Source organism: Panthera tigris, chromosome A2 (genome assembly GCF_018350195.1).
Source record: "Panthera tigris isolate Pti1 chromosome A2, P.tigris_Pti1_mat1.1, whole genome shotgun sequence".
In the NCBI taxonomy this organism is placed as follows: domain Eukaryota; kingdom Metazoa; phylum Chordata; class Mammalia; order Carnivora; family Felidae; genus Panthera; species Panthera tigris.
In genome coordinates this window covers 12,593,777-12,608,932 of record NC_056661.1, presented here as the reverse complement: position 1 = coordinate 12,608,932, position 15,156 = coordinate 12,593,777, and the positions used below count along the sequence as shown (strand labels likewise).

The 15,156-nt window shown below is 52.9% G+C and overlaps 1 protein-coding gene across 1 annotated transcript in view; it reads right to left on the bottom strand.

The window, feature by feature from the left end:
* SIN3B (SIN3 transcription regulator family member B) overlaps positions 1-9,637 on the bottom strand; it is a 37,493-nt gene extending 27,856 nt beyond the window's left edge. Inside the window, exons 1-4 of the mRNA XM_042978501.1 lie at positions 9,516-9,637; positions 9,164-9,270; positions 7,735-7,888; positions 378-578 (exon numbers count right to left, since the gene is read on the bottom strand). Coding sequence (XP_042834435.1) covers positions 378-578; positions 7,735-7,888; positions 9,164-9,270; positions 9,516-9,629 — 576 coding nt within the window. The 5' untranslated portion in view covers positions 9,630-9,637. The remainder of the gene's footprint in view (positions 1-377; positions 579-7,734; positions 7,889-9,163; positions 9,271-9,515) is intronic.
* Positions 9,638-15,156: the final 5,519 nt, after the last annotated feature.

Below are 15,156 nucleotides of genomic sequence, written 5' to 3'. Positions count from 1 at the left end.
TTATGATCCCACTTATGACAGGAGGTCCCTGGAGTTGTCAAATTCAGAGGGACAGACAGCAGGATGGTGGGAGCCAGGGGCTGGGGGAGTTCATGTTTAATGGGGACAGAGTCTCAGTTTTGCAAGATGCAAAGGGTTCTGGGAATGGAGGGCGGTAATGGCTGCACAGTTAATGCCACTGAACTGGACACTTAGAAAAGATTAAAGTGGGGGGTTTTAGGTTACGTATACTGTATCGCAGTTAAAAAAAAAAAAAAAAAAAAAAAAAAAAAAGCCGATCAGAATTTTACAGGGTTTGACGAATTCAGACCAGACAACGTGAACACCTCGGATGCGGCGCCATGAACGCCGGTGAAGTGTGACTGGAGGCCGCTCACCTGGTAAGTGTGCAAGATCTCCAAGAACGATCTATAGATCTCCGGGTGGTCTAGAAAACGGGTCTTAATCTTGTTCACGTAGCTGATGGCGTTGTTGAACTCCACGGAATCTGACTCCAAGGGCACCTGGGCTTTGTCCTCCTTGTACAGCATCTGCTGCTTGAAGTTCTCCGTGCAGTCGCTGTGGTTGTGCGAATTCTCCTGCAAACAGCACGACCCGAGTTACCGGCGGTCCTGACGCCGGGAACAGGGGTGAGGAACGCCGGGCAGAGCCACTGCCTGCGCAAAGAGCAAGCACAAAACCCAGCGCGGAGCCAAGGTTTTTAACGAGAGGCAGGGAAACGTTCCTTTGGGGGGAGCGAAGGAGGGGGGGGGCCCGTGGCACGGAACGTGCAGGTAACTCCTCCCTCACCACTCTGTGCATCTTCCTGGTGCCCGGTGAGTCTCCTGAACTCGCCTCCGTCTCACCAAAGAACACAGAAGTTTGATGGACAACCGGACACCTTGAAAAGCGAGCATTCGGGAGAAAGGCACGAGAAGTGGATAGTGTAATCCCCTTCGGAGTGGAGTTTGGGGCTGTTTGTAGAATCTCCCCACGCTTTCAAGCCAGCCCACTGCAGCGAGACTGTCCTGAGGTGTGAAAGCACCTGCTGTCAGCGGTGCCGGCAAAGTTGGGGCCCCGCCGCCCACGCCGTCCAGGACTGTGGGACTTCGGGTGCTAAGCCCGGGGCGCGTCACCCGGGAGGAGACGGGCCCCGGCCAGTCGTCATGCCTGCCCTCCGTCTGTGTGCTTTCCTGTCCGTACAAAGATGAAAAAGAAAACACACACACACCTCTCTCTCCAGGGCGCCCAGAATCCTAACCTGCGGCAGGGCAGGACCACCCCCATGAAGAAGGGGATGCTGAGGTTTCTAAACTGAAATTTTATGCGCGGTTCTGAGGACGCCCCACAAACCCTGACTGGGCTTTCAGGGGCGACCCCCTGGCATCCTGCAGGTCCCCCGCGCACACAGCTGGTTCTCCAGCAGGTCGGGATCCCTCCAGCTCCGCTTCAGGTGTCTGTGAGGACACGTTCTCGGCGAGTCTTCCGGAACCGCCCCACGCCAAACTCGAATGGCCTTGTCTCCCAGCATTCCAAGCCCCTTTCTTGCTCGGTTTTTCTCCACAGCACGTGTCACCTTCCTAGACATAACATATTGTACTCATTTCGTTGTCTGTTCACCCCCGACCAGACGGCAAACGCCCCGAGGGCAGAGATGCCACTTTGTTCGCTGCCGTATCCCAAGCGCCTGGAACAGTGCCTGGAACAGAGCCAGCCTCATCCACTGCTGGGAATCATCAGATGACCAGAAGGAGCAGACGGAGTCGGGTGTTCCCATCCCCCTCGGCGGGCGGTGACATCAGCACGTGGCACCAAGCACTGACCCGGAGACTCTGCAGGATGGGGAGTGCCGGGCACACAGCTGTCATCATGATGGGCACGCCCGTCGGGCACACTCGCTGTCCTCTTGGACGGCTGTGCTACACCGCTCAGGCCGCCGTAACAAAACACCACAAGACTGGGCCGCTGACACAACAGAAATTTATTTCCTCACGGTTCTGGAGGCTGGAGTCCAAGATCAAGGTGTCGGCAGGGTTGGTATCTCTGGAGGCATCTTGGGCTTGCAGGCGGCCGTCTTCTCACTGTGTTCTCACATCGCTGACCGTCTCTGTGGGTCCCTCCGTGTGTCCAAATTTCCTCTTCTTATAAGGACACCCTAAGGGCCTCATGTTACCTTAATTACCTCTGTAAAGGTCTCCAAGTACCGTCACATTCTGACATACTGAGGGTTAGGCCCTCAATGTATGAATTGTGGGGGGTGGGGACGGGGTTGGGGAGAGGACACAACTCAGCCCAAAACATGGGTGCAGAAGCAACTCTAGAAAAGTCTGAGCCGAGACAAGCACACACGCCAAAGACCCGCAGCAGCCACAATTCTAAATACTGGCTCTCCCTAGCGGTGGGGACGCTCTTGCTGATTACTTCTACCGCCTTCCTTCCAGGTGTGCTGGCCTGGCAGCGGAAGGAGCCAGAAGGAGTCAGCAGGAGTCAGCAGGAGCCAGGGAGGCTTAGGGGGATGGAGCAGCCTTGGGGCAGAGGTTTGCTGCAGAGGCGGCGTGCTCATCGGAGCTGCCCAACTAGGGGGCGTGCCCCTTCCAATGCCCTGGAGTGAGGCACTGTGTCAAGGTGAACTCTCCTCACGGCCACGGCTTGGCAAAGAGGGCCAGACAGTCCCGGTGCACCTGCCGTGGCCAACGGTCTGGCGGTTCTTCGGGAAGTTAAACATAGTTACCACGTGACCCTGCAACCCCACTCCTAAGTATCTACCAAAGAGTCGAAAACAGGCGTGCAGACGGCCCGAGTGTCTATTAACGGAGGGATGGATAAACAATGTGGTCCAACCATACGATGGAGTATTATTCAACTATAAAAAGGAAAGAAGAGGGGTGCCTGGGCGGCTCAGTCGGTTGAGCGTCCGACTCCTGGTTTCGGCTCAAATCACAATCCCAGGGTCATGGGATCGAGCCCCATGTCGGGCTACACACTGAGCACTGGAGCCTGCTTAAGAGTCTCTCTCTCTCTCTCTCTCTCTCTCTCTCTCTCTCTCTCTGCCCCTCTCCCTGCTCGTGTGCTCTAAAATAAAATTAAAAACAAAATATTAGGAAAAAAAAAAACCAAAGGGAAGGAAGCTCTGACACATGCTACAAGGAGGATAAACCTCGAAACCATCATGCTACGTGAAGGAAGCCAGACACAAAAAGTTATACATGATTTCATTGAAATAAAATGTCCAGAACAAGCAAATCTACAGAGACAAAGTGGATTAGTGGTTGCCAGAAGCTGGTGGGAGAGGAGAATTGGGAGGTATGGTTTCTTTCTGGGGTGATAAAAATGTTCTGGAATTAGTGTCAGTGGCTGTGTCAACATATGCAAACCCACGGAGTTGGATACTTTACTTACAAAACGGGAATTCAGGTTATGTGAATATTATCACAATTTCAAAACTTTGGTGGGTTTTTTTCTTAAATGTTTATTTGTTTTTCAGAGAGAGAGAGAGAGAGAGAGAGAGCGCACAAGTGGGGGAAGAGGTAGACAGAGGGAGTCACAAAATCTAAAGCAGGCTCCAGGCTCCAAGCTGTCAGCACGGAGCCTGACATGGGGCTCAAAACCATGAACCATGAGATCATGACCTGAGCTGAAATCAAGCGTCAGACGCTTAACCAACTGAGCCATCCAGGTGCTCTTAAAATCTTTGTTTTTAAGATTTATTTATTTATTTATTTATTTATTTATTTATTTATTTGAGAGAGAGAGAGTGAGCGAGCATGCAAGGGGAGGGCAGAGAGAGAGGGAGAATCTCAAGCAGGCTCAAAGCCCAGTGCAGAGCTCAATGTGGGGCTCAATCTCACTGTGAGATCATAACCTTAGCCAAAATTAAGAGCTGGATGCTTAACTGAGCCACCCAGGCACCTCTAAAAAAATTTTTTTAATGTTTATTTATTTTTGAGAGAGAGAGCGAGCGAGAGAGCGCGAGAGTGCGCACAAGCAGGGGAGGGGCAGAGAGAGAGGGAGACACAGAATCTGAAGCAGACTCCAGGCTCTGAGCTGTCAGCACAGAGCTGGACACGGGGCTTGAACCCATGAACTGTGAGATCATGACCTGAGCCAAAGTTGGACGCTTAACTGACTGAGCCACCCAGGTACCCCTGCTAAAACATTTTTAATGTCATCTCTGAGAAATGTAAAAACCACTATCCATACAAATACAAGCTGGCTTTGGCCCACGGGCCAACCCCTGCTCTAAACCTTCCAGAACAATCCAAGTTTTTCTCTTGTCTGCTTACCCTGAGTGACCTAACAGGCACAGTTAGGTATACTCCTAGGCACAGATGGCCAGCCCCACATAGCCAGCCCTTGGAGTGGTGGCCGCACACAGCCCCACCCGGATAGGTAGGAGACAGCTCATCAGACAGCATACCGCAAACACAGGGCGGCACCCTGCCACCCAGACTGCTCCCAGGCTTTGCTCACCTCAGCAAGTGCCTGCCACCTTCACCCAGAGGCTGAGGCCGCCTGGAGCCTCTGTGGACTTCCCACTTTCACAGACTCCCCACCCACTCTGTCTGGATCACACGGACCCCTCCATGGCCTCCCAGATCCTCTCTTGCCCCCTCAGTCCATTTCTGGCACCGCAGCCAGAGCGGCCTTTCTGGAACTCTCCACTGGCTCCCCATGCTCCTGGCTCTCTCCTCCACCTTCTCCCCTTTACTTCCCAACCCCACAGGCTTCCTGGCTGTTTCTCAAGCACGCCCACTCATTCCCACCCCAGGCTCCTAAACCCCACCCAGGACACCTCCACCCCAAGACACAGGCGGGGTTCTTGATCGCTCATGCAGCATCTGCCCACGGCTCCTCAAACCCTGCCCCTGCCTTCACTCGCAGCCCTAAACCCCCTCGGGTATTAATCTGTCCACCCGTATCCTCTGAGTCCCCCACGTGGACCTACAAAGTGCCCCTGACAGCAGGGACTCTGAATAAACCCCAGCGCCAGGCGCAGAGAAGATGGTCTATACCTGCCCCCTGAGTGACTAAGACACCAATGTGAGAGGCAGAGGCGACCCGCCAGGAACTCACTGAACTTCCAAATGACCCTCCCCCAGGGAAAACGCGGCAGGCCTGCCTCTGAACGGAAAGGGACCACTTAGAGTACGAGCGACCCCTAAAGGTTCACTACCGTTACCCGTGCTCCCGCCGACCATAAAAGGGCTGGCTCCCGGGAGGCGGGGTTGATCTGAAGCGAACCTGGGAGCTGGGAGATTCATCACTTTCCCACCCACAGGCTGCGTCTTGCTCCTCCCACACGTTGTCTTGCTCCTCCCACAGCGCCTGGCACTGTCCCGGAACAGGGGACATTGTTGTGAACCAGACAGAAGAGGGGCCTGTCTGACCTGCGCTCAGGTCTGCCGGGCCAGGCAAACCAAGGCACAGTGCATTTTTAACTTCACATCCTAGCGTTGCTATTTTAAAACACCCGAGATGGGGTGGGGTGATGTGAGGATGGGGGGGGGGGGCGGTCGAGGGCTGAGGAGTGACGTTACAACGGAGGCCTGGATGACTGGCTCAGGGGGCGGCAGGCCCCCTGTGCTGCCCTGGCCCTCCTCTGGCCGCACCCCCCCCCATCATGGCACGTGTCTGTCTGTCCTCCTCTCACACTAGTGTTCTCAAGGACGACGATTCTGTCCCACAGGGTCACGTAGCAACATGGGGAGACGCTTCTGGGTTGTCACACGGTGGGGGGTGGCGGCCGGGGACGCCACTCAACACCCTACAGTGCCCGGGACAGCCTGTTCCAGAAAGAACGATCTGGTCCCAAGGGCAACAGGGCCAAGGCTGAGAAACCTGCACAAAGGGCAAAGGGCCCCCCGCAGTGTGGGCCTCCCTTAATTCTCTTTGTCAGCATCTGAGAGCTACTCCTTCCTTGCCTGTAGTTGACGGGACTTGTAAGATGAAAAATGGAAAAAAAAAAAAAAAAAAAAGCTGTACTTCAAAACGAGCTAGGAAAACCAACAAAAAAAATTTCTTGGGCTACTATGCCCTCTCAAAGGACTCCAGGAAGCCAAGAGGCCACCTCGTTTATGCCTGGCCCAAAGGAGCACCGGAAAGCAGGGCTGGAAAAACAGACAGGTCAATCAATATGGACTGAAATGGCGTGGGCGGCCGTAGAAGGGGGCTCCAGACATGCTGGTTTCGGGGCTCTGGGCTTCAGCGAGATTATAAAGCCGGGTTAAGTAACTGTTAAGTCACAGGGAAGAAAGGGCTGGGCTGGCCTCGCTCTCTCCATAACAGCTCTCCATGGAGTGAGCACAACAGCAAGGGCCTTATGGCTGTTTTCCGGGAAGGACAGCCTCCAAATGTAACCACCGTGCAGGTTCACACGGAGATCCAGCCCCGCGAGCAGAGTTCCTCCAACGGTCGGGGATGGAGAGAGGCGATTTCCACACCTGGAGCGCAATTTAGGTCTTCGACCTCGGCTCTTTCTTCGTGAGCGATGGCAATGACACCCTGTGTTTATATGGCGCTTCGGACTCATCAAAGTGCTCCCGTGCACACCGCTGCAGATGAGCTTGGTCTCCTCGCCAGCTGTGACAGTTCCGAAGATTAATCCCACTCAGGCTTGCGCTGTCTGAACCAACGAGCCTTACATCTGGATCGTGGGGCCCCACTCGTGAATGCGAAACGGAAGGGCTCTGGAGTGCAGCGGCCACACGCTCCCAAGTTCCTTTTTAAAACCTCGCTCTCAGAGAGGGCTGTCACTGTCACACTGCGTCTGGCTGTTCTCCTTCCAAATCTGACTCTTTCATCACAGGCGAAACCCAGAAACCAACCAAATGCTTCCTGCGGTCGATGCTTTACGCTCCCCGCTAAAAACCCAAACCCCTGGGGCAGAGCAAGAAGAGGCTGGAAGAGTGGGCTCACACACACCAGTGGTTCCTGATGGGGGCGATTTTGCTCCCAGGAGGCATCTGGCGACGTCTGGTGACACTTCTGGCTGTTGCCACTGGGTGAGGGCCTAGTGGGTGGAGCGCCGGGATGCTTCCAAACATCCCCAATGCACCAGGTGCCCCCCCCCCCCCCCCCCACCAAGAGCACAGCATTATGGCAACAGGGCCAAGGTGGAGAAAAAGACAATGGTTACTTTATGAAAGTAAAGCTCACGTAGGCTTTCATTTTCTCAGGGGGTCTGGTGAGCTCAGGCAAGAACGGACTGCAGGGACAGAGGAGGAACAAAAGCCACAAGCCTTGTCTGAGCCAGCGGCCCTGTTGGTAATTAAATGCGGCACGGCGACACTGACATGGCTATTCACACCCGCATCGCAACTGCTTTATTTTGTCGGCGGCACCTAGGATGCCCAGAGACCACGTGCCTAAGTCCAAGTGTGAACTGCCTAGCCCGCTCACAGGGAAAGCCTCAGGACAAGAGCTTGGTGACTGTGGATGGTTATTCTGACAGGACATAAAACTGTTAAGAGAATGCGCTCCCCCCCCCCGCCCCCCACCTCCAACACAAACACATACATCCACTCTTGATTTAAATCCTCCAAATGGATCCATCGATTTGGGGGTAAAGAGGCAGGCAGTGGAGGTATTTTGATCTATTCTGCCCTGTGCTAGAAGCGAGCAGCAGTCTGGAAAAAGACCGGCTCTTCGCTGACTCTCCCACAACGTAAGACACAAGACGCACCACCGGGCCTGGGGACTGAGTACCAGAATGGGCCACGTTAAGGCCAGATCCCTCAAACGCCTGCAGCGGCATACCTGGCTCGACAGAGGCGACTGTATGTTTAACTTGCCATTCTTGGGAATGTCTATTCGGTACCCGAGGGGAAGGAAGGCGTTGAATCCAACAATGAGGTCAGGGTGTTCGTGGAATAGCTGCGACACGCGTCGGATGACTCCGGGAGTATCGATGCTGGAACAGAAAAGAATGAGAAGTGGGCACAAGTGTCTCGGGGAGCACGCCAAAAGCGAAATCTACTCCCAACTCCCTTCACGGCGCCACCTAACGAGCTTCTCGAAGGACAACAAGGCACCCTGCAGTGTGACCGGTTGTGATTCAGCCAACGTGTAACGTGTAATCTGCTTCCACGGCAGCCAGGCTCCGGCTTGCTGTGCCCTCCTAGTGAGAACCACAGGGCATTTGCATGGCACGGCTCCCCAGAACACTCCAAGCACATGCATCCGGTTCTGAAGATGTCAGGGGAGCCGAGTGGAAGTCCGGGACTCCAGGAAGAGGGAGGAGGCCAAAGCCCTCTAAGCAATGCGATAAACTATGACACCGGTGTTGATCCCAGCAAGTGATGGCAAGGCATAAATACCAAAGGCAATGCAAGTGTCAGTTGCACAACGATGCCAGGGGTCTCCGTCATGGCTGCACTGGGGCTCCCTCGAGACCCTTGCATGGCTCTCTTGGAAGGAAACCAGGCCAACCCTATCACATTTCCTCAAGAGGGGGAAGCAGCATGGTGGGGATGTGACCAGCGGGGACCTAAGAGTCAGAGTGCAGAAATTCTAGTCCTGACTACCCCTAAATTTAGTCTGGGCAAGCTCCTGGCCCCCTGTAAGTCCAAGTAAGCCCCCTGTCAAATGAGGGCGTGGTCTCGAGGTCCCCCATCTATCTTCAACCCCCCTGTGTGCCCACAAAATCAGTTAATGTTTTAAACCCTTTCTATGTGCCAGGTCCTTTACAAAGCATTTTATGCACACTACTTTCCAACAGGCCAGGGACTAGGGTACCTTGATGACAAGATTTAATGGGAGGCGGGGAGAGGGCTCCAAAACACTCAATGATCAAGATAACAGCCTTTTAATGTAGTGCTTAAAAAAATTAAAATTAATTTTAAAAAATTCTTGACGAACAAAATTCACTGAAAAAATCATTTTCAGTAAAAACAGGACCGCACTGTGCACTTGTGGACTTCTCTCCCGCTGTCTCCTAACCCCATCCCTGCTCTCCTTCCAGGAATCCCCATAACAGCTCCACAGGGGAGGTACTCTCCACTCCCGTTTTTGTTTTTTGTTTTTTGTTTTTTTTTAAGAAGGAAGGAGGCTCTGAGAGGTTCCACGACCTGCGCAAGGTCACCCGACTGGGGCGGAGAGGCAAACCGGGATGGGGGTTCCCACCCCGCTCAGCCGGATCGCGGCCCAGGGCCGCCCCCCCTGGGGTGGGGAGGGGTCCCGCGGGTACCTCTGGCTTTTGAACTCCTTCATGATCTCCAGGAAGCCGTTGTAGGTTGCGGGGTCGCTGCCGAAGCGAATCTTCACCTGGTCCAGGTAGGTGAGGGCGTCCTCCACCTGCGAGGAGGGAGAGGGTCCCAGTGGGCGGGGGTCGGCGGAGGAGGGGACGGAGGACGAGGGTCTCTGGCGGGGAGGGGGGCGGGCCGAGCCTCAGAGCAGCCGAGGTAAGGGGTCAGGGGACTGGGGTCGGGGACTGTGCGGAGTGGAGGCCGAGGCGGGGCCGGGCGGGGCCCGGGCGAGGGGCATCGGCCCGCGGGGGCCGGACGACAGGGTTCGCGAGGGAAGGCAGGGACAGCACTCACGTGCACGGGCAGCTTCTCGTGGCCCGCGGAGCCCGAGCGACCCCAGCGGGCGCCGCTCAGTCCCCGGCCCGCGGGGCCGCCGCCGCCGCTGCCGCCGCCGCCAGCGTGCGCCATGTTGGAAGTCGGAGCCGCGGCCCGCCCCGCCCCCGCCCGAGGGCCGGCCGCGCATGCGCAGGCTCCTCCCGGAGGGGCGGGGCTTGATGAGGTCGAGAGGGGCGTGGCTCCTTGAGGGACTTGCTCCGGGATCTTGCTAAAATTGAAACGCTAACCAATTCCTTATATAGCAGGAGAGAGCAAACCGAGACGTGCCGCTTGTTTTTGTCCGGCTCCGCAAGCAAACCTCAGAATGGCTTTTACATTTTTTCAAGTTGGAAACATATCAAAAGAGAAGACTATTTCGTGACACGTGAAATTTCTTCAGTTCAAATTTCAGTGTTTGTAAATTAAAATTTTACTGGAACGCGAGCACACCCGCTCGTGTACCTATCGTCTGTGGCTACTTTTGCACTACGACAGCAGGGTGAGCAGCTGTGACAGATCCTAAGATATGCAGGCCCTGATATATTTACTGAAAACTATTAGTGGACCCCTGCTTTATAGGGTTGATGCGACAATGGGGCATGGGCACACAGCACCACAGGGGGCCTTGGGAAGTGCATTTTTGCTAATTGGCTATTGATTTAGTTCCACTTCTCTCTTCACTTCTCTAGTCCTGATTCCATCATTTGCCCAGTGACCAGTTCAGGAGTCTCTCTCTTTTTCTTTTTTTTTTTTAATGTTTATTTTTTAAGAGAGAGAGAGAGAGAGTGTGTGTGAGCAGGGGAAGGGTAGAGACAGGGAGAGACACAGAATCCAAAGCAGGCTGGAGGCTCTGAGCTGTCAGCACAGAGCCTGACTCAGGGCTAGAGCTCACGAACCCCGTGAGATCATGACCTGAGAGGAAGTCAGACGCTTGACAGACTGAGCCACCCAGGTGCCCCCAGTTCAGGAGCCTCTTAACCAGTTTTCCTAGCCCTGGTGCTCTCAGAACTGGGATCATTCCACAGCTGCTTTCAAACCTCCAAGTTCATCCTATTTCTTGTGAGATGGAATCTAAGCACCTATGTGCAGTATTGAAGGTCATAAGAACCTGGCCCTTACAAACCTTTTCTTGCAGAAATTTCTACTCATCCTCTCCCTGTGCAGAACCTCTTGTCAAGGTCAGCCCAACCTGGCTGCTTCCTGGCCCCATGCATCAGCACACGTCATTTCCCTGGTCAGAAGCCCAGTTCTGTCTCTTCAGAAAGCACCTATGCACCCTTCAAAACACGACCTGACCCCTCCTCTGTCTTCCCCCTGTCCCCTGTACATCACCTTTTTGTGCTTCACCTCTAACACAAATCCCTGACATGGAGCCGCATCTATGAACGTTTATCAAATGAATGAACATTCAATCAATGACCACATGGCATCTCTTTTTATGTGCGAGGAGGTGCAGGAAAGCCAAGAGTACCTTGGCAGTGAGCACATCATTTGCCAGGCTCCGTGTCAGGATTAGAATGGTGAACAAAACAGGCGAGGCTTTTGCCTTCACAGAAGGTTCCATCTTTCAGGAAAGATGGGAATCAAATAATCACACACACACACACACACAAAAGTAGTTTGAACTGTCTCAGGTACTTCAAAAGAGAAGGTACAAGTGTAACAGTTACTATGTTCTAGTTACCGTGGCTGTGTAACAAACCACCCCAAGATTTAGAGGATTGAAATGACCACGTTTATTTGCTTTGCAACCTGCAATTCGGGCAGCTTGGCAGGGAAGGCTCTTCGCTGGCCCCTCCGTGTCAGCTGGGCAGTTGGAAAGCTGAGGCTGGAATCTCCGGAGGGTTTACTCACCCACATGTCTGTCAGTTGCCGCTGGCTGTAGGTGGAGACAGCTGTTGCCAGAAGCACCTACCTGCAGCCCCTACACACACCCTGAGCATCATGGCAGCTGGGTTCTGAGAACCCTTGTCCCAAGAGGAGCGAGCAAGCCAGGTGGAAGCCATATCGCCTTTTCTGACCTGGCCTCAGAAGTCACACAGAATCACTTCCATTGTAGCCATTACAAAGTCCCTCCCAAATTCAAAAGGAAGGCAGACGGACTCCAGAACCTGGGCAGTGGCCAGATTCTGGAATAGGATAGGGGACGGGAAATATTGCCGTGACCATTTTTGGAAAATACTACCTGCCACCCTGGGGGATTTAACCCAGTCTAGCCGGGGATGAGGAAGACTTCCCGGAGGAGGTGACACTCCAGCTGAGTTCTAACGGGTGTGTGGGCATTTACCATGAAAGTCAGAAGGAACAGCTGTGTAAGGGCCCCTCGATGGGAAGGGACGTGGTGCACTTGAACTTAGAAAGAGAGAGACAGAGACACCGGTGTTGTGGGAGTGCAGAGGAGTCAGGGGGTGGCAGTGGGGGCAGGGAGGGGCAGGATAAGCAGGGCAAGGCCAGCAGAGGCAGAGCACTCGTCCTCATGGGATGAGTTACAAATTCTGGTCTTGGCATCTAGCGCCGGTATAAATCGCGCATGGGTTTTATGCAAGCAAGCTGCTGCTTGAACAGCTTTGAATTTGGAAGCGAGTGCCCGGGGCCGCTCTGCAGGGAAGTGATGGGAGGGAAGCCAGGCAGGGTGCAGGGAGGCTGTTTCATCATTTAGGCAAAGGAGGTTGGTGGCTTAGACCAGGGAGGGGAGCTGTGGAGGTGGAGAGGAGGGGGTGGAAGGAAGCAATATTCAGAAGGTGAGGCAGAGAGACTGTGTGTGGTGCCTGGTAGATGTGGGGGGGAGGGGAGGAGGAGGAAGCAAGCCTCCAGGATTCGTGGCTCCCAGCCCAGAAAGGGAGTCAGCTCAGTTTCAGCGCATTCCTGCATGAACATCGGCTAAGAGGGCCTGAACCCTTTGAGGCCGCCAGATGTCTGGACAGTCATTTTCACACCAACGCCTCCTGGCAACCTATTAGTCACTGTCCTAGAGTACCAACTGCACGTGTGGGCTTTTGACACCCCACGGGGTCCTCACTCTATGCCTCCTCGCCTCCGAGGAGGGTGGGTCTGTTCACATTTCAAGGATCACTTTTAGTTTTCCATTCTTTTTACAGATCTCCCTGAGGAAGCCCTCACTCATTTGGAGAACAGGAGATGGCAAGCCAGTTTTCACCTCGGGTGTTTGTGCGGGCCTGCGCGTTTGTACGCATACAGCCAGCTGACGTCTTTCATCCACAGACATCTTTCGTTCTTATTTTTATAAAGCGTAAAAAATGCTAAGTTCTGGGGTGCCTGAGTGGCAGTCTGTTAAGCCTCCAACTTCGGCTCAGGTCATGATCTCACAGTCCGTGGGTTCAAGCCCGGCATCGGGCTTTACGCTGACAAGTTCAGACCCTGGAGCCTGCTTCGGATTCTGTGTCTCCCTCTCTCTCTGCTCCTCCCCCACTCTGTCTCTCTCTCTCTCAAAAGAAATAAACGTTAAAAAAAAAAAAAAATGCTAACTTCTTTTCTTTGTTGTTCTCATCTGCACAGATTGAATGAAAGCTCTTAATGTTGACAATTGCACTAGACCAACACTAATTTCCTTACCATTTCACAAACTTAATAGCATTATGGTAAGATTCATAGGTAGGTCTTTCTTTGGACAGTCTTTTGGCGAGGTTAAAAAGACATGATCAAAAGGTAACTATTTTGAACTAATCGAAGCCTTTCCAGATGGCAAACTTCACGACCAAAATCTCTAAAGTCCAGAATCACGCGTTGTGGCAGAATTCTGAAACGGGCCTGGAGAGTCTCACCTCTGGTATGTGTACCCCCTCGAATCCCCCATCCTGGAGTGTGGGCAGGACCTGTGAGTATGACGGATGTCACTTCTGCAAGTAGGTCACGCCACATGGCAAAGGTGAAGGGATTTTGCAGGGGTGTTTAAGGTCCCCTTGAGTTGATTTTGAGTTCATCAGAAGGGAGAAGATTCTGGGTGGGCCTGCCCTAATCAGGGGCAACCTTTAAAGGACAATCTGGAGGTCAGCGCCTTGAGACAGTGGACAGATGCTATCCTGCCAGCCTTGAAAGAGGAACCGGGTACGTCGTGAATGCCTATGGACAGAGGCAGGCTCTAGGAGCTGAGGTCCACAGTCCTACAGCGAGGAGCTTAATTCTGCCAACAACCTGAGAGCTGTGAGCCACTCCATGAGATACCAGCCTGGCTAACACTCGTGAGTGAACAAAGAAAGAACCCAACCACAATGAGCCTGGCCTCATGACCCACAGAAACGATGAGGTCATACGTGGCTGTTATTCGCAGCTGCTGTTTGTGGTACTTTGTTAGGCAGCCACATATAACTTTTACAACGTGGTCTTGCCAAAAATGCTTACCTTGTGATTCCGATGTGTTACGAAAACAAAATTCAGCTGATTAAACTTAAAGATCAAATTGACTTTATTCAACAATTTAAGAATTGGGCGGTATCCTGTCTAGCAAACAGAAAGGAGCTCCAAGGAGCTGTAAAAAAATGGAAGGATCTTATAGACAGAGGGGGCAAAAAAAAAAACAACAACAACAACAAAAAAAACAACCAGATAATCTTATCTTTCTTTGGGGGATGGAGGGAGTCTATCAAGTGGATTACCTCACTAGTGCTGACCAGGAAATTCCAGACCTACTGGTTAAGATTACAGTCCTGGGAGGGGCTTACAGTGCTATTAAATTCGGTATTAAGTCTTGGTTTGCTGATGTGAGGTTTCGCACAAGTGACTCTATTATAGGTCTCTTGTTTCTTTTTTATTTTTTTAAGTTTATTTTTTAATTTATTTTTTATTTTTACTTTTTTACATTTATTTATTTTTGAGAGACAGAGAGAGAGAGAGAGACAGAGCACAGTGAGGGAGGGGCAGAGACAGAAGGAGACAGAGAATCAGAAGCAGGCTCCAGGCTCTGAGCTGTCGGCACAGAGCCCATGGCGGGGCTCGAATTCACAAACCGCTAGACCATGACCTGAGCCGAAGTCAGACGCTTAACTGACTGAGCCACCCAGGCGCCCAACTATTTATTTATTTTGAGAGAGAGAGAGTGCAGGGGAGGGGCAGAGAGAGAATCCTAATTAGGGTCTTCACTGTCAGCATGGAACCCGATGTGGGGCTTGAACCCACGAACCATGAGATCATGACCTGAGCTGAAATCAAGAGTCAGATGATGGGGGCACCTGGACGGCTCAGTCCGCTAAGCACCTGACTCCAGCTCAGGTCACGGTCTCGCATTCTGTGGGTTCGAGCCCCCCATCGGGCTCTGTGCTCACAGCTCAGAGTCTGGAGCCTGCTTCGGATTCTGTGTCTCCCTCTCTCTCTGCTCCTCTCCCACTCATGCTCTGTCTCTGTCTCTCTCTCTCTCAAAAATAAACAAACATTAAAAAAAAAAAAGAGAGTCAGACACTTAATCAACTGAGCCACCCAGGCACCCTTGTTTCTTACTATCATGTATGTCAACGTAGGTTTATCAAGTGTAACTAAGTTACTTAATAGTAGGGGAGGCTGTGCCTGTGTTGGGGCAGGGGGTTCATGGGAAATCTCTGTACCTTCCACTCAATTTTCCTGTGAACCTAAAACTGCTTTTTTTTTTTTTTTAACTTTTTAAAATTTA